Source organism: Typopeltis vanoorti, chromosome 19 (assembly GCF_054136105.1).
Source record: "Typopeltis vanoorti isolate ZY-2024b chromosome 19, IOZ_Tvanoo_1.0, whole genome shotgun sequence".
Taxonomy (NCBI): Eukaryota; Metazoa; Arthropoda; class Arachnida; order Uropygi; family Thelyphonidae; genus Typopeltis; species Typopeltis vanoorti.
The window spans coordinates 89,127,475-89,148,048 of record NC_143567.1 but is presented as its reverse complement, the minus strand read 5'-3'; the positions used below and the strand labels follow the sequence as shown (position 1 = coordinate 89,148,048).

General features: G+C 35.2%; 1 protein-coding gene across 1 annotated transcript in view; it reads right to left on the bottom strand.

The window, feature by feature from the left end:
- The window catches only part of LOC150096322 (small COPII coat GTPase SAR1-like), a 120,547-nt gene that overhangs the window by 86,610 nt on the left and 13,363 nt on the right, over nt 1-20,574 (bottom strand). The window contains exons 2-3 of the mRNA XM_090408893.1: nt 15,899-15,949; nt 8,018-8,137 (exon numbers count right to left, since the gene is read on the bottom strand). Coding sequence (XP_090265019.1) covers nt 8,018-8,137; nt 15,899-15,941 — 163 coding nt within the window. The 5' untranslated portion in view covers nt 15,942-15,949. The remainder of the gene's footprint in view (nt 1-8,017; nt 8,138-15,898; nt 15,950-20,574) is intronic.

The following is a 20,574-nucleotide window of genomic DNA, read 5'->3' as shown; positions in this document are numbered from 1 at the left end:
TTTTTTACCACTGTGCTGTCATCACTGCTTGTTTCATTTAGCAGTTTTTCAAAGTAATTACTCCATACTTCAAGGATATCTTTTTCTCCCATTTTCATGTAACCTTTATCATCTCTAACTCCTTTTACAGCACTCTTTCCTCCATTCCTAAGCTTCTTCAACAACCTCCAGAATATTTTGCGACCTTCTTGATATTTATTTTCTATATTCTTGCCAAAGTCCTCCCATGACTTTTGTTTAGCTAGTTTTACACACTGTTTAGCTTTCTTACATTTTCTCTGTATTCTGTAAGAGTAAAAGCTGACTTATTTGACAGGAACTTTTATATGCTTTCTTCTTTTCCTTCACTGCCTCTTTAACTTCCTGTGTCCACCAGGGAGTTCTGATTTTTTTTATCCTTACAGACAACCTTGCCACATGCCTCTCTGGCAGAATCAATCAATGTTTTCTTCAGAGTTTGCCACTGAATCTCCAAGTTTTGATTCCTGTTCTCAAACTCTTTCATTTTTTCTTCAATAATCTTTGTGTATTTTAGTCTACAGTTCACATCTGAGAGCTGCTCAACTTTTATTCGCTTTAAAACTTTCTTACATGTCATTCTTTTCAATATGAAATTCAATTTTATCTTGCTCAGGACTAAATAGTGATCACTTCCAATTTCAAATCCTCTGTACACTCTGGTGTCCTGCACCAGGGAGAAAATATCACTATCAACAATAACATAGTGAATGAGACTTTTCTTATTCCTCGCCTCTTCTCTCCATGTGAATTTGTGCACATTTTTATGTTGGAACATGGTGTTAGTAATAACCACTCCATGTCTTGAGCAGATATTCAACAGGTATTTGCCATTATTATTAGCTTTGCTCTTTTCTCCAAATTTTCCCAAAATATTTTTGTATGTCTGACAATCATTTCCTAATCTGCTATTTAGATCCCCAACAAGGACCAACTTTTCCTTTTTCATTGTGTCAGTTGCTTTTTCTAAAGCATCAAAAAAAAAATTCCTCCACTTCTACCTTAGGAGAACCTTCTGTGGTACCATAGACACAAATAAGTCTCATTGTGCAGTTCCCCATTCTGATATTTGCTCACATCGCTCTACTTGAAATTGTCTGCCATTCAAGAAGATTAGTCTCGTATTTATTGTTGAATACTATGGCTACTCCTTTTCCTTGATTGTCATTGCCTGAATATAACATTTTATACTTATTGCTCAGAAAGATCTCACCAGTTTTGGTCTTTTTTGTTTCAGTCACCCCTATTATGTCGATCTGAGCAATAAATACAATTTTTTCCCTCTTTCCACCCCTTGGTGGAAAGGGGAAAATAGTTCCATTGTATATTGGAGGTTCCAAGACTGATGTAGCAAATTACTGACTCAGCATATCAGGAGTTGTAGTCAAGGTACTGAAGAAGTTGGTCAAGAGCAAAATACAGGAATGGAAAGATAGAAATAGGATACCATATGGGGGGGGGGGACAAGGTTTTGTGAAGGGTAAGTTGTGCATCACTTGTTCATGTTTTTTTATACAGTGACAGCTGGGTTCGATAAAGGTAATGGGTTTAGAGCGATACGGCTGGATTTTGTGAAAGCTTTTGACATGACACTGCAGGAATTCTAATCAGTTAATTGCAGCAAATGGGGATGGTTATGAAGTTCGTGAAGTGGATAAGAAGATGGCAGATGGAAATATCAGAGAGTAGTTTATTCAGGAGTAGAGTAGAGCACCAGTACAAGGCCTATGTCTAGTGTCATGCCACAGGGCTGTGTTCTTGGGGCACTACTATTTAACTTGTTCATTAACGATATAACAAAGGATCTGAGAGGAACTATTCAGTTGTTTGCTGACGATGCAAAATTGGGTATAGCAATAGTTAATATGGATGATGATAAAATTTTGTAGGATGATTTGGATAGACCAGCAGTCTGGAAAAGGAGAATGGTTGTCAGTTTAATGTGGCAAAGTACAACTCAACATCACCAGAGTTAAAGATCGGTACTATCAATGTAAGAAGCCTGAATGGCTTCTTACATTGATAGTACCGATCTTTTTACATTGATAGTACCGATTCTTACATTGATTTATATGATGATAAAATTTTGTAGGATGATTTGGATAGACCAGCAGTCTGGAAAAGGAGAATGTTTGTCAGTTTAATGTGGCAAAGTACAACTCAACATCACCAGAGTTAAAGATCGGTACTATCAATGTAAGAAGCCTGAATGGCAAAGAGGGGAAAAATTGTTCCACACTGAGTCAAAACTCTAATTAAACAATATGGTCAAAGGCACTGCCAATTCCATAACACCTCTCATAAAGCTCGAGCTAGTATACTATCTAATCCCATAGCTATATTCACATCAAGGTTCTGTAATATGCTTTACACTTCCAGTTCATTTGCCTCAGTTTCTATGTAAGCCTTTGCCTCTCTTGTTACTACAATGTCTCCACTTGGGTGATATACTCTTGCAAAGTGCTCACTTAGTAATTCTACTATTTTGCTTAATTCAGTTACCTCTCTACCACTGGCATTCATTAAAATCATTCTGCTATAAACATTCCTCCTTTTACTTGCAACATACCAAAAGAACTCTTTGGGATTATCTTTGGCCAGCACTGCTAATTTCCTTTCATACTCTGCTTTTGCCTTTCTTACCACACTGGTTACCCTTCTTGCCTGTGCTTTGAAGAAAAACAGATCTTCATCTATGGATGGAAGCATGAGTGCTATTTTATGGGACACACATTATGCCATAATGCATGAAGTTACTAACTCCTCTGATATCACAAAAAAATAAATGCAATAACATTGTGGATAAAATAAATAATCCAATAAAAACAATACCATTAAAAAAAAAAAATTCAACCGAAATAAAATTTCCATATTCACTTCGACACTGGCTTTGATGCAAACATAGAAGATATGCACCACCACCACTTAGATATCCAGGGTTGACTTCTTATTTCTCAATACCTTAACTTAAAGACACAACATATGCCTGTTTCAACTGCCCACTACATGATTCCTTCCACAACAAGAACAGCACTTATGCATTCCACAGTAGAGAACTACCCACTGGTTTGGCATTTCTGATTTTCATTTCCTCAACAAGACATGATTTCGAAAATCATGTCTTGTTTCTTTCTGATTATCATAAATGAATTAAGTTAATCATTAAAAATTTATTTAATTTCACACAGACAAAAAAAAGTGATGTTCCTGTTTTTTTCTATAAAATTCTCATAAAAAAGTAAGAATGAGTAAATTATTATTTTATATGTATCTGAAAAATAACAAAAAAAATGTATTTAATTATTAAAACTACGAAAAAAGTATATACAGTAAAACTCCTTTTTTAGACTTTTCAGGGAACTGATGGAAAAAAGTGTAAATAGCAGGAAATGTAAAAAAACATTAAAAAAAGGCTTAAAGATGACTTACTGCTAGTATGTGAGTCTACATACTAGATTACAAAATTTACTAACTGAAAATAAATGAATTTACAATTACTTACATTTATCTATTTAAAAAAAATCTCAATTGTTGATTGTTTTTGCTTTTCGTTGTTTTTTTTTTTTTGACATAGCACCAGATTGCTTTGCATTGAGTTCAATCCTTGACCTGTTTTTTACTATCGTGTTCAAAGTGGACATGGAGAGTCCAAGATCTTTTGCTAAATGCACACGTGTTCTGGCATGACAATCTACACGTCACAGAATTGCCATCTTTTCTTCTACCAAAATACATTTTCTGTCTTTTTTCTCCATGTTACTAACATGGATAATCCACCACCGCAACTTGAACAACTTTCACACACTAAATTACGTAGCAGAAATTCTGCAATATCAATTCGTACTGTGATTGAAAAATCACGGTATCGCTCATCACTAGATTACTGCTGCAAGCGTGCAAGTCACCGTGATGGCGGAAATGAAACTACACCTGAAAGCAATGCCATCTGGGAACAGAAATGCGCAGATTTCTGCAGAAATCAATTCGAAAATCAGTATTGCCACCCGAGAAAAAAACGCAAATCACGGGAAATAACGTCCACATCAAGTTGTTAATGGCGGGAAAACAATATATCGTAAGAATAGGCCTTCAGACGGGACCAACAGAAAATGACTTAAATGGCGGGAAAACATAAATTGCGAGAATGTAAAAATGGGGCTTTACTGTACTTTGTTTTTTTTTTAATCAAGTGCTTCAAGGTGCAAACTTACGAGAAAAATCTGGACTAACAGATTCAATAGAAGAACCCTGCAGAGAGACTTCTTCACTAGTTCAAATGAATATATGAGGATGTGCTGAAAAGTTGTGATAATCACCATGAAAGAATTGAGATAGAACCATGTAACTTACACATTATTCTACATATTCCCCACAAGGTGTTTTACACTTGTAACAATGCTGCTGCATCATTTGCAATCTTCTGAGAAAAAATAGTCTTTCCCTTGTTGCCCAAACAAGGTGCAACAAGGTTTCCTTAAATTCCGAAATTTAAGTGTTTCCTTAAATTTGGGAATAGGAAACGGCCAGATGGTGTCACATTTGGCAAATGGGTGAGGCAGAATTGAAAGCCCAAGTTATGTATTGTCTGTTGGGTTTCATGAGCAGTGTGAATAGGTGCATTGTCCTACAAAAGCAACACACCTCTGCTCAGTTTCTTGTACCATATTTCTTTCAGTACTCCCTTCAAATTCCTTCAGAGCTGTTGAATAAATTTGCTCCTCACCTTTTTTTTTTTTTTTTTTTTGAGGTACTTGGTAAGGATTACACCATCCATATCCAAAAAGTATAATGGCAACCTTCCTTGCTAACTTTTCAGAAGTTAGCAAGGAAGAACCTTTGTGTCTCCACTCCGTTGACTGGTCTCTTGGTCATAGTAATGAACCATGTTTCGCCAACATTCACAAAACAAGCCAAAAAATTTGCACTTGATTTCTCAAAATGACCCCAAATCCCTTAAGATGACAGTACATGTTCTCTCTTTTGGTCAGCATTCAAACATTTGGAGACCCACTTCACTTAGAGCTTCTGTATGTCCAGATGTTGGTGGATAATGACCCCAACTCGTTCTCTGGATATGCCCAGAGTCTTTGCAATGTTTTTGATCAGTATTTGTCTATCGTCGAAGGATCATGGAATGAATGCACTGCATTCATGTTTTCAGGTGTGATCGCTGTGGAAGATCTTTCTGACCTGAGGGTATCTGTTGTCTCAGGATGCCCAGTTTTAAACTTGGACACCCATCTGTTAGATATGCTGGGGCATAATCCCCTAACGACTCACACAAAGTTTGGTGAATCTCAGGTGTAGAATTTTCTTTCAGCACAAAAAACTTGATGACACAAAAAAAAAAAAAAGAAAAGAAAAGCCCACACCTCTGTGTCTTCAAATTTCTTCAAAGCCTCTGACATGTCTTCTTATATATTCTAAAAGAAAAAGAACAAACATCTTGGAAAAAGGAAAATCCAGAGATTTCCCTTTTCTGGAAATCACTATTATCTCATCATTCTCACTTCAGTTCTCTCAAAAATAATCAACTAATCTCATTGCCAACTGGAGGCAATCATTCTACTCAGCAACTGACCCTAGCATGGATTCTACTATTATGAATGGAGCCTATGCTTAGAATATCTCCTAGACCACACTGCTCATCACTAAATGCAAGTCATGGAAACATTTGAAGAAAGATTGTAGTCTCTTCTGTAGTTCCAAAACATTCTATCATTAAAGCATGCTTAGCAAACTATCTTCCATTCGCTTTAAATGAATGGCCAATTTCCTCTCCAGACGATAATTTTTATCTTCAGATTTTCTGCTCAATGGTAGGGTTCAATACTTTCTCCTGTCTTCTTCCTCCTATACATAAATGACCCGCCAATGCCTTCCATTCCTCTTCATTTGACAAATAAATACTACATTATATCATACTTCCATGGTTTTTCCCTAGAAGACATAACTGTTCATTTTTAGATGAGAAGAACAATTATATGAAGTATTCATCCACATTATCGTTATAAAAAACAGGAACAAAATTAAAGAGATGTAAAGAAACTACTACTAATAATAATAATTAGATTATCATTATTAACACCAGAACATCATAGAGTCAAAAGACTCATCACAAAAGGTGCATACACTATTGCGTGCAAATAGCTCGCAATATTTTAACTCACACCATATTTTAAACTCATTCAACGTGTCCCCATTTACTACACTCTCAGACCTGCATGCCAAGAGACAGCCAGGAACATGAGTTAAGTATGTTTAGTCTGTTAACTGTGTGTATTCATCAGCTGGTTTCTGTGTTTTGCAAGAGAGGAAGCCCCAGGTTAACAGGATGAGAAAAATCCTTGCATCATCTATGAGACTAACTTTAAGTTTCTATAACAGTTCCTTAAATCCTAGGATATAAGAAGTTATTATAAGAACTTTTCCCAAACAAGAGGTAAGTGGTTCTTTTAAGAATGTGCCATTTCTGTATAGCAATGCTTTGAGCAACCCAGATTCATAATAATGCTTACTTCTTAGAAGCATTATAATGGATATTTTATCTGTTGATTAATTTTAACGGTATAGATGAGAACAGACTAATAAGAAAATAGCTATTTATTAACTGATTACTGATATTCCACTGGTATCCTATCCAGTATCTTCAGAGCAAAAACAGTTTGTCACAGTATGCGAAACAACAAAAACAATCTGTTATAACAATGGGACTAGTTTGAACAACACAAAGACTAAAGTGTCCTAATTAAGTGCCATCTACGTTGAAAAAAACAGAGAGAGAGAGAAAGCAGGTATTAATTTCTTAAGATGACTGTTTCCCAAATCTTTGGCAAATTTATACAGCCATACTTGTTGAGGTTTGGGGTATGTTTCGAGGCTTCTGTTGATTCCAGAAACAACTTCTCTGACTTATAAAAGCTTCTGTGCAGCACTTTTGTTTTTTTTCTAATTGATCCTGTGTGCTGGGGTATCTAAAGCATGGTTTGCTAGACCTGACTTGCCACAGCAATAGTGCTGGATATATTTTTTTTTATGTTCACTCTGAGGTGGACATCCACAGTTCTTCCTGTCTGTCCATAGTAAGCTCAACACACGAACAGGGCACTTCATAGACTCCAGGATGTAATAAAGAAGAGCTTCTGTTCTTCAATATTTAATCTAATTATTAAAAGTGGTTTGAGAAAACAGTTGGAAAGAGCTCCATGTTTGGTCTCAATAGCAAGATTTCCAGGTAATTTAATCTGTGGTAGACTTATTAATCTCCTATAGGTTCAAAATGTTTTGTGTGGGAAAGACAGATGTCTTAAAACTTCGTGTTTCTTTTATACCACACCAATTAAGGTAACAAGATATACAGTGACAATATCTGTTAGAGTACTGGGTTCCTGTATGTTGATAAGGTATTGTGATTAAAAGTGAAAAACCATAACATCCAAGAAAATTTTAAAGTATACAATTATAAATTGTTTAAACAGACACATAAGACTGCACAAAGCAACTGTAACCACCCACTGCACCTCTAGCATACAAAATTGCCAATAAACCAAAATACAATTTCGTGCTTTTCAATTTTGAACCATAAGTCCAATACATTTCAAATTAGAGACATTATAATGAACTCAAAATCTTGAAATAAATGCAAAAGTAAATGAATTTTGTTAATTCGCAAGGAATTTAAAAATTTACTAAAAATGCATCTCAAAGGCAACAGTATTATTTTAATGTATAAATTTTATGTAAAATAAATTTCATTTTAAGGATAAAAGTGAAACTGTTAGAAATAAGTATTATTAATAATTATATTGATCATTAGTGACATCAAAATTTTATTCTAATATTTTCTGAATTAAGTTTTTTGGGAATTAATAATGAAGAGTAGATACAGATTTATTTATGTACTGTACACAAGTTACTCTTAATTATAAAAAATGAAATAAAATAAATACATTATAAAAATTTATTATAATAATAAGGGTGATGCTTTAATCATACTTACTTGGATGGAGTGTAGGAACTGGCTGAACCAATCTATCATCCTTAAGAACACTAAGTAATGTAGTTTTTCCTGCATTATCTAGTCCAAGGAATATCATTTTTGCCTTCTTATGATAAAGGCCTAAAATTATTTAAAAATTCTTTGTTTAAAAAATCTCCTATAAATCTATTTTCAAAACACAACTTATTCACAAGAAATGATCTAATAAAATTCGCAAAATGTAAAGCACCAAAAATACCAAAAAAAGTATATTAAATAATAATTACTATTATTGCTAAGGTATCTCCATGGGGTTTGAAGATTCATAACAGGCAGATTATGCTGACCATTATTTGCATAACACATCACTTGCTTCTCCTTTGCACACTCATAACTGATTTTGGCAATCCATTTTGCCACTTTCCAGGAAAAGCAAAAAAAAAAAAACAGTCCTCATGTACTTGCTAACCATACACACACACACGTCATTTCCAAAAATGACCTTTTATTCTCTCTCTTGTCATGTAGTGAAAATTTTCTTCTGCATCAGTACAATAAAATCCCTTTAGTAACTTATGTATTATCATGACTGTTCTTTTCTACCTACCAACTCAACTTTTCAACCCACAAACATTCAATTTATCTTCATATAAAGCATTCCATACACCTATCAATATCTTTGTCACTCAATCTCTAGATCTTCTGCACCACTTCATCTCTCAAGAAATCCAGGTAAACTAGATCTGCGCACAGGAGTAGAGATGTAGCTGTATCAAAGTATATCTTCATCAGTGTTCTATATTTGAGTAATCAAATGAGCTACTTTGACTACTTCTGCAATACACTCGCTAAATTAACTTCCTATTCACAATCATCCCCAAATCCTTATCCTCAATTTCTTGCACTCTAGTTCCATCAACGTAGTGCACAGCTTATAATTTTTCCATCCCAAAATTGAGAAGAATAGAGGAAATAGCTAATAATGATAATCCCAGACTTTACAAAGGGATTCAACAGGATACTGATATAACTCTTAAATAAATTAGAGAAAAAAAGGGATAGATATAAAGCTGGTGATATGGATAAGAGGGCAGGTGATGGAAAGACATCAGACTTGATAGTCTTAGTTAGAAGGGTGGATAGCATCTCTGCTTCCCAGCCAACAGGCAGTGGTAGATGATGGACTGAAGGCTGATGTATGTCTATCATTTACCTGTTGGCTGATGGACAGACAAAAAAATTATATATTAATTATTTTTTATTATATAATTCTTTATATAATATAGAAATTATAAATATTATACAGAAATTATTTTTAATTCTTTACCAGAGTATGAGCAAACAAAGTTTGAATGTGATGTATCTTCACCGCCAGCTATCTATATATAGAGGCTTCTGACTTCACATCAAACTGCCTTAGTATCAGTATAATTTCTTGTCAAACAATTTACTTATGACCAATTGAAAAAAAAAACTTGCTATAAGACATCAAACATTGCTTGGCTGATTTGAATTCCAAAGTGGGCACACTGAGGGTAGATGAACTGATCACCCATTTTGAAACCGTTACCACTATCCTGTTAACTGGAGGTCTGAAACCACTTGAAAATGTTTCATATTAGACATCTAGAACAAGGTTTCTGGATTATCACGTTTAGTCCTACCACAGTACTAATGTACAAAAGACCCATCCTTTCTTAGTTGGAAGCCACATAAAAAAACAGTCAATTTATTAGAAAAAGTGAGTAAATTACTAAAGCAAGAATTTTTCTTCTTTGTCCATCTTGTCAAATAACAGGTTGAGTCGAGTCCCATATGAAATCTTTGCCATCTGGCTCTATCTCTAGCAATTTCTGTCATCTCTCTGAAGCTCAATAATTGAGACCTTTCCTTCAAAGACTGTAGTCAAGTTCTGTTTGGTCTACCTCTTGATCATCTGCTTCCAATGATTCCATTCAAGACTATATTTGGTAATCACTGAAAGGACATTCTCCAGAGGAGTCCAAACCATCTTAACTGCTGTTTAAATTAATAGCTATCATATCTTCTCTATAGTTTAATTCATGTCTGACTTGCTAATTTGCTTTGTGTTCAGACCAGTGAGTCTTATTTATTTTTCTTAAGCATTTCATTTTGAATGCTCTGATTTTCTGTATTTCATTCTGATTGAGTCTCCATGCCTCAGATCAATAAGTTGCTGTAAGTATAATAATGATTTTATAGAGTTTTAGTTTGAGTCTTTTTAAAATGCTGTTATTTTTCCATATTTTGTTTAATTTGTATTTTACTGTTTCTTTGTTGTCGAGGTTGTGAGTATTGAGACTGCCAAGATATGTAAATTGCTTTACTTCTTCAAGTATATGATCTTCTAAATTTAATTAAATATTTTCCTCAACTCTTCCTACTTTTAATGGTTTTAGTTTTGCTTAGATTGATTTTCATTCCAAAAGTTGCACTCTTCATTTAAAATTCATGGTTTTTTCCCAATTGTGCTTTAGATTCTACAAGAATAATAATATCATCTGCATATTTAATGTGGTCGATATTCATGCCATTTATTTATATACTGGTTCTTCAGCTACAGATTTCCGCATTTTTTCGAGATGGTAAATAAATTTGGCGAGAGTGGACAACTCTGCATAACTCCTTTTTCTACTTTGAATTTGTCTGCTTTTATTTAATTAAATTTGTGAGTTGCTTTGGTATCTTTATAATAATTCATAATAAAGGTTTGTATTTCTGCATCTAACATCATAGATTTTAAGATGTTTATCATTTTGTTCCTGTCAATGGAATCAAATGCTTGTTTGAAGTCAATAAAACTGCAGTATATATAAAAAAATTAAAGTGTATATATATATATATATATATATATATATATATGGGAATAAATTTTTAATTTAGGTATATTGTATATTAGGATAACCAAGCAATTTTATATGCTTGGTTATTTTAGCTCCTAATCCCAAGTATGCAAACAATTAAGTTTGCGCCTGAAACAAAGTTCAAGTCTAAAGATGGTACAACACCAGGGCAACTCATTGTAAAGGTGGTTAAAGCTTTGATCACTATTCTTAGTATTTTCCCATAATGTAAAGCACATCTCACTAGAAGATGTATACTGCAATGCATTATGGGTGGGGTCACTACCCAGACCGGTTTCGACCTTTTTTGAGGTCTCCTCAGTGAGTAGCTAGACCCTAAATACCAAGGTTTTAGTAATACAAAGCCTTATCAACATTACCTATATAAGTTGCAACAAGGTGTATTAAGTTTTAATAAAAATCTCTGGAGGAGATATTGATGGGAATAAATTTTTAACTTAGGTATATTGTATATTAGGATAACCAAGCAATTTTATATGCTTGGTTATTTTAGCTCCTAATCCCAAGTATGCAAACAATTAAGTTTGCGCCTGAAACAAAGTTCAAGTCTAAAGATGGTACAACACCAGGGCAACTCATTGTAAAGGTGGTTAAAGCTTTGATCACTATTCTTAGTATTTTCCCATAATGTAAAGCACATCTCACTAGAAGATGTATACTGCAATGCATTATGGGTGGGGTCACTACCCAGACCGGTTTCGACCTTTTTTGAGGTCTCCTCAGTGAGTAGCTAGACCCTAAATACCAAGGTTTTAGTAATACAAAGCCTTATCAACTTTACCTATATAAGTTGCAACAAGATGTATTAAGTTTTAATAAAAATCTCTGGAGGAGATATTGATGGGAATAAATTTTTAACTTAGGTATATTGTATATTAGGATTAGGAGCTAAAATAACCAAGCATATAAAATTGCTTGGTTATCCTAATATACAATATACCTAAGTTAAAAATTTATTCCCATCAATATCTCCTCCAGAGATTTTTATTAAAACTTAATACACCTTGTTGCAACTTATATAGGTAAAGTTGATAAGGCTTTGTATTACTAAAACCTTGGTATTTAGGGTCTAGCTACTCACTGAGGAGACCTCAAAAAAGGTCGAAACCGGTCTGGGTAGTGACCCCACCCATAATGCATTGCAGTATACATCTTCTAGTGAGATGTGCTTTACATTATGGGAAAATACTAAGAATAGTGATCAAAGCTTTAACCACCTTTACAATGAGTTGCCCTGGTGTTGTACCATCTTTAGACTTGAACTTTGTTTCAGGCGCAAACTTAATTGTTTGCATACTTGGGATTAGGAGCTAAAATAACCAAGCATATAAAATTGCTTGGTTATATATATATAACAATTTGTAGTATTAACTCGGAATTGGGATATGTTCATATTTGTATATACTGACTATAACCGAGACTAGAATAACAATTAAATTTATTCAAAACGCAACATTTTTCATCGGATTTTCCGACTTCTTCAGGTGTGGAAACACAGAAAGCAAATAGACACTATAAGAAACATTGTATCACACATGGAACTCTAATCAGTAAACTGGAGCAGATGGGGATGGATATAGGGTTGGTGAGATGGATAGGAGGGTGGTTGATGGAGAGATGCCAGAGAGTGGTTTATTCAGGAGTGGAGTCCAAAAGACGGCTTGTGACTAGTGGTGTGCAGCAGGGTTGTGTTCTTGGACCACCACTTTTCAATTTGTTCATTAACGATATAGGAAAGGATCTGAGAGGAAGTGTTCACTTGTTTGCTGATGATGCAAAGTTGGGTAGAGCAATTGTGAGTGCACAGGATGCCAAAATTTTGCAGGAGATGATTTGGATAGTTTGGAGGACTGGGCTAGGGAAAATGGATGTCAATTTAATGTGTCAAAGTGTAAGGTTATGCATTTTGGAGTGAAAAGATTAGCAGCAGTATATCACATTGGTGTAACTGTACTCCAGGAGATTGATGAGGCCAGGGATTTGGGAGTGTTGGTGGATAGAGAGTTGAAGTTTAGGGGACACATTGCAAAAGTGGCTAAATCAGCTCATCAAATCACTTGGTTACTGAAAAATACTTTAACAAGCAGAGACAAACAGGTTATGCAGGTTATTGTTCCTCTATATCGAGCCCTGATAAGACCCCATCTGGACTACTGTGGCCAGATATGGGTGCAGGGTTTCTTCTTGATAGAGAGGAGGTGGAGAGGATCCAGAGCCAAGTGACCAAGATGGTGGCAGGTCTGTGGAATGAACCTTATGAGAACAGATTGAAGATTTGTGGGTTGCAAAAATTGGTTGATAGGCAGAAAAGGGGTGATATGATTGAGACATTCAAATTACTGAAGGGTTTCTATAAGATCAATCCAGAAGATATTTTTGAGAATAGGACTGGTGGTGAGAGGACTAGGGACCATACATGGAAGCTGGGCAAGGTTAACAAGGGTGTTAGAGCTAGGTTTTTTTACTTGGAGAGTGGTAAATGAGTGGAATAAGCTGCCAGAGTCTGTTGTGGGTGCTGTGACCGTGAATGAGTTTAAGGCGAGGTATGATAGATACTGTGTGAATGTCGAATAGTTGTTATTGACATGATGTTAGGGCCTCCCTCGATGAGTCTGTCAACTCCTTGGAGTTGCCCGAAATAATAATAATAATAACAACGAGTATTATAAAATTCAGTTAGCTTTGAACTGTAGCTGCAGTCCGTGTTGAAGTAATATTCTTAGGCAGCTGTGTGCGTCTGATTTCACGAGTGTGCCAATATCAGATAGCAGAGCTGAAAGAGTCCGGTAGATTATAGCTAAGGTTATTATTTATGTGATGAGGGTCCATAATTTCCTTAGACTCGACTAAGCGGTGCTCCATCTCGTCACGGCATATATGAAGGTTTGAAGTTGTTGTCCAATTTATCTCATGTTGATAGCCTTCATCATTTGTGTTTACTGAAAACAGTACATGGCTTGACAAGGCACTTGCTCTAGTTCTTTTGTAGGCAATGTCCCTCTGGTGTTCTTCCAGACGTAGAAGGATGGATTTTTCAGTTTGGCCATAGAATTGCTTCCCGCAGTCACAGATGATTTTGTATACTCCTGGGAATTGTAGATGGTTGTGAGCTTGTTTGTATTTGCTTAAAATCGATCTTAGTTTAGGAAGAGTAGAGATACAGGTTTTTATGTTGAACTTTCGTAAAATTCTGCTTAGTTTTGTGGAGGGCGAGCTGATGTATGGTAAGGAGATATAACTTTTGGGGTTGTCTTGTGTTTCTGAGTTGTTTTGATGGCGGTGGTATAGATGCTTATTAATAGTTTTCGACGAGTAGCCATTACTTATGAAGGTTCTTTGTAGATGTTGTAGTTCATTTTTTAGCTCTTCATCATAATTTACAGCAGTACAAAAATAGGCAAAAAGGGATTATTATACAATATGCATGGATGAAAATTAAATTTAGCAATGTAATATAAACAGAATTACTAGAAGGTACACAAACAGACAAGGTGTCCTACAGCACTACATGATTAGTCAAAAAATAAAGTAGTAAACAAAATGCATACACAAAATTTATGTTAAGCAATGCAGTATCTACATATAAACAAAATTACTGCAGAGGTTGCAGCAGTACATAAATAGATAACAGTACAGGTTAACATATGTATATACAAAACAAGTCAAGGAAAGCAATATCTACATATAGTAAGATTACAACATTCATTATTATACTAATACTTAAAGAGTCAGAAAGGAATTATTATACAGCATATATGCATAAAATTTATGTTTAGCATTATGGTATTTACATATTAACAAAATTACAGCAGGGTGACACAAATATATGATAATACATAATTGGTCAAATTTAACCTAATTAATAATATGTATTAACCTAATGAATAATTTGACTATAAATAAATTTATAGTCAAATGTGTTTGTACAAATTAATTCTTTCTAAAAAATTAAAACCATCATGCAATTTGCCTGAGTCCTAGAATAGCGATTGAGCATAATATGATGCCAGAGGTAATGTAAGTACTCTGTCAGTGAATGCATAAGAAGTATATGTACTGTGTGAATAATGTTTAGCACAATAATGTATATGTACTGTGTGAATAATGTTTTGAACTCAAATAGAGTTCATAGAGTTCAAATGCTTTAAAACAAGCATTTGAACTCTATGGAGATGCCAGTATAAGAATAAAAGAAAAGATTATCCAGAATAATCCACATCATCCTTTTTAGTATAAGCTATACAAAGTTTATATAAAAATGCAAAAATACATTTGAAATTAAGAGAAGAAAAGGAAAATAATCAAAGAATAAGGCAGGAATATCAAGTCTTTTCAACACACACACATCAAATTGTAAAACAATAAAACAAGTTATCCAGTTAATAATAATTGCTGTATATAAATGATTAGACCGTATTAAAAAAAATGATAAAGATGATCAACAACTGGGTCATGACTGTACTGTGTTAAACAAGGCAGTCAATAATAAAATAAAATAAAAATTCATGGCATTTAGAAGCAAAGACCATATCAGATAAAAAATAATCATAGATAAGAAAAAAAAGTGATTGAATCTATTTATTTAGGAGACAAATTATAGATGAAATAAATCTTCACACCAATTAAAAGACACTGCATAAGCATTAAAAAATGAATAAAGATATCAGAAGAGACATGTATATATTTAGATGCTCAGTTTAAATGAAGAGATCAAGAAATATAAAATGGAAAGAACATTTATTGCATGGAAAGCTTCTTTTCACTAACTATGGAAGAGGCTAAAGGAAAGAGGGAGATGTGAACCAATTGCAAAATGCAAAGAACGATAAAGATATTATAGGTAAATGCCTAATCTTAATGAGAAGAAATTAAAAGTGCTTTCAAATTCTGCATATAAATCCTGCTAAAGAGTCCTCCCACAATGGCATTTCTTAAAGTAAATTAAAGAATAAAGAAATAAAGAAAACATCAAAATCATTTAATTTACCATTTCTTATATAAACTAAATGATATTTACCTAGATAACTCAAGATTCCAGTGAACCAGCTTACAAGGAACATATTTTTTTCTGAAAAATAAGAAATAAATTAGTAATTCCTCATTTATTTATATTTAGTTATTCATTTTTTCTTAATTATAATTAGACAAAATATAACAATATAAAAAGTATTACGTATATCACATAAATATGAAAAGTCAATATATGATTATATTTAACAACAGTAACTTATTTTGATCAGTTAAATATGTAGAAGAGACAGTCATTCAATCATACCATATATAAAATAAACATTCATAGAAACACAATAGTTGGGAAGATCACTTGAGGTGCTTAATAAGAGAAATGGGAAATATGCATACCGCATACTTTTATACACAGTATATATAAAAATACAAATGAAATGAGACATTAAATGTCTACTATAGATATTCCTATGGGCAGTGTTTGAAGGAAAGTGGAGAAACAGTTTTGGCCAGGGTCTGTTCTAGAGATCTTGGCCAAAACTATTCCTCCACTTTCCCTCAAACCCATAAACACTTGAGCAGCTGCTGATAAACACTCATTCATTGTTCAGCTCTAAACATACCAAACAAACTTCTTGTCCCCCTCCCCTTTCTTCATACCTGCTATCTTCATTCTTCATGTTATGGTTCTATGGGACAGTCTTTCCAACACCGTTTCTCTAACATACACCTTCTAGTTGTTCAAAAAACATAAGATGCCTTCCTTCTTGACCACTTACCCACATATGGCACTGGAGTGCCGTAGGTTTCACAACTTTTGTGCATTGGACTAATATATATCATCATCATCATCAAATTCCTGATATGTACCCTAAAGGGGGGTGTACAGTATATATATAAATTTTTAAGAAATCATATTTAATACCAAACACAAACAATACTTGCACACAGAAACTTTAATAGCCTTAAAGTAAGTAATGAACCACAAACCTTAAGAAATGGGAAGACCTAGCTAGAGAAGACAGAAGTGAAAGTGAAGAAAAGGGACAAAAAAGTGTTTGAGGGAAAAGACTAAGGAATGCAATGAATATGTGGCAATTTTATGATTCAGGAAGTGTAGAATAGAATGTTATATACTGGTGTCTAAAAGCTAAGGACAAACTCCATTTTTACTTGTATGTGAAAAACTTTTCATGACTACAGCTAAATGTGGATATAAATTTATTGCCAGCAAACTAATAAATTACATAACACAAAAATTGCATTATAAATTTCATACAAATTAATATGCAATATGAGAGCAGACTTTAAAGTATTGTTAAAGGTAGCTAAAGAAAAGAGTGACAGAGTTAGGATGGTAAGTCTGTTGCAGGTATGACAGAGAGGAGTTTAGGAGGAGGACCATAATTGCAAATGACTTTATGCGCAGGTTATGCAGACAGTGTGGTATGGAATTCGTGGATGTGTGGAATGAGTTTGATGAGCGAAAGGATTTATACAAGATGGATGGCCTGCATTTGAATGGATTTGGTGTGCGGAGACTGGAAAAAGTGTTGCTGAATGAAGTGAAAATGGATGTGCAGAACCAGGGAAACTAGAACTACCAAGGAGGGGGGGGGAGAATGGATATGCGGACATCAGTGAGACAGTTGAGTGTAAGAATGTATATAATGTACCCGAGCCAGTACTAAGGGCAAGAAATTGGAATGGGATAGTTAGAATAACTATCAAGATAGGGGTGGGACAAAGGGACCTCTGCATTTCACATATACTAATGCCAGGAGTATTAGGAACAATGAGGAAGAATTTTTGGCCTTGATTGGCTCTTCCTGGCCACAGGTTATTGGCATTAGTGAAACATGGCTGACGGAAGATGATATAGTTGGTGGGATAGAATGTGTAGGTTATTGTGTGTTTAGGAGGGACAGAGAGAATAAAATGGGGGGGGGGGAGTGTTATTGATGATAGCTAATGAACTGCAGCCAAGGAGAATTGAAGTTGTATTGCAGGATAGCGAAAAGAGCTTATTTGAGGATATTTGGTGTGAGATTGAGACTGGCAAAACAAAATATATAGTTGGGTGCTGCTATAGACCAGGTGATGGAATAGATGGAGGAGATAGTATGCATAAACAAATTGATGAAATGAGTGGAAGGAGGGTAATTATTATGGGGGATTTCAACTATGGTAACATTGATTGGAAGGAGGAGAGGACAGGAAATGGATTTTATTCAATTAATAAGGGATAACTATCTGAGACAGCATGTAAGTGAAAATACTAGGGATTTGAGAGTGCTTGACCTGGTAATAGCATCTGAGAATTTGACTGTAATGAATATGACCATGTTGCCACCTATTAGTGTGAGTGATCATATGGTCTTGACCTGAGAGGTGACTGAAGGTGTGGAATTTTCGATTAAGACAGGGTGTAGGTGGAATTACCGTGCTAGCAAGTATGACAAGCTTAGGAGATTGCTTGAATCAGTGCCATGGCATGTAAAACTGCAAGGGCTGGATGTCGATAGAGCATGGATGTCGATAGAGGTTATGGCTGATTGTATGCCTAGGGTCCGAATAGTAAAACAAGTAGGGGTTAAATGGATGAATAACACAATTAAGCTTGAGCTGCAAAAAAAAGAAACAACTGCGGAGGGACACGAACGGTATAAAGCGCAGGCAAGAAGGGTAACGAATGTGTTAAAAAAAGCAAAAGCAGATTATGAAAGGAAAAAACTAGCTATGCAAGCTAAAGAGAATCCCAAACAGTTCTTTCAATATGCTGCAAGCAAAAAAAAAACTGTACACGGCAGAATGATTTTAAGGAATGACGATATTAAGGAGGTCACTGAATCAGTCGATATAGTGGAATTACTGAGCAAGCACTTTGCAAAGGGTATATCAGCCAGGTGGTGACATTGAAAAAATGAAGGAACCATTAGTTTATATGGGAATTGTGATGAATGAAGTGGAGGTGGTGAATAGTCTATTACAGAACCTTAATGTGAATACATCTGTGGCATGGGTCTTATGTGAAGCAGCTAAAGAATTATCAGTGCCCTTGATCATGTTGTTTAATCTGAGTCTTGGGTCTGGTTTAGTCCAAGGTGTAGAAAGAGGGGAAAATAGTTCCACTGCATAAAGGAGGATCCAAGACTACGGTTGCAAATTACTGACCGATCAGCATATCAGGGGTCGTCGTCAAGATCTTGAAGAAAGTAGTCAAGGGAAAAATACAGGAATGGATTGATGATAATGAGATACTGTATGGGGGACAGCATGGCTTTGTGAAGGGTAGATCATGCCTCAGTAACTTGCTCAAGTTTTATAACACAGTGACGGCTGAACTGGATAAGGGTGATGGGTTTACAGTGATACTGCTGGACCTGGCTAAGGCCTTTGACAGGATACCACATGAAATTCTAATCCGTAAATTGCAACATATGGGAATGGATATAGGATTGGTGAGATGGATAGGTGGGTGGTTGATGGAGAGATATCAGAGAGTAGTTTATTCAGGAGTAGAGTCCAAAAGACGGCCTGTGACTAGTGGTGTGTCGCAGGGTTCTGTTCTTGGACCACTGCTGTTTAATTTGTTCATTAACGACATAGGGAGGGATCTAAGAGGAACAGTTCATTTGTTTGCTGATGATGCAAAGTTAGGTAGGGCAATAGTGAATGCAGAAGATGTCAAAATCTTGCAGGAAGACTTGGATAGATTGGAGTTCTGGGCTAAGGAGAATGGATGTCAATTTAATGTGGCAAAATGTAAGGTTATGCATTTTGGGGTGAAAAGATTAGTAGTATACCACATTGGTGGAACTGTACTCCATGAGATTGATGAGGCCAGGGACTTGGAAGCATTGGTGGATAGGGGGAAGAAGTTCAGGGGGCTCATTGCAAAAGTGGCTAAATCAGCTCATCAACACACTTGGTTGTTGAAAAATACTTTGACAAGCAAGTTATTGTACCTCTGTACCAAGCCTTGATAAGACCTCATCTCGACAACTGTGCCCAAATTTGGTCACCTCGGTTTCTTCTTGATGGGGAGGAGGTGGAGAGGATCCAGAGGCGAGTGACCAAGATGATAGCAGGTCTATGGAATGAACCTTATGAGAACAGGTTGAAGATTTGTGGGTTACAGAAATTAGTTGATAGGCGGAAAAGGGGAAATATGATTGAGACATTCAAATTGCTAAAAGGATTCTATAGGATTAATTCAGAGGATATTTTTGAGATCAGTACTGGTGTTGGGAGATCTAGGGGGACATCTATGGAAGCTGAGCAAGAGTGTGGTTGGCAAGGGTGTTAGAGCTGGGTTCTTTACTTTTAGAGTGGTAAATGAGTGGAATAAGCTGCCAGAGTCTGTTGTGGGTGCTATGACAGTGAATGAGTTCAAGGCAAGGTATGATAGACTGTGAGAATGTCGAATAGTTGTATGGACATGATGTTTAGGGCCTCCCTCAATGAGTCTAAGGACTCCCTGGAGTCACCCGTAATAATAATAAATAATAATAATAACAATAATAATATGTTTTTGCAAAAGTTACAAATTTCCTAGGGACATAGTTAAGGAATTAATGTACAGTGCTTACAGAAAACTATGCAGAGAGACATTTCAGTATGGAATATGTCTGCCCCAAACTGTGATGAAGCTCTCACAACATTGTACCATGCTTAGCACCAAGTGATTCAGGAGTTGAGGCAAACTGGTCAACTCCTACTTCAGAG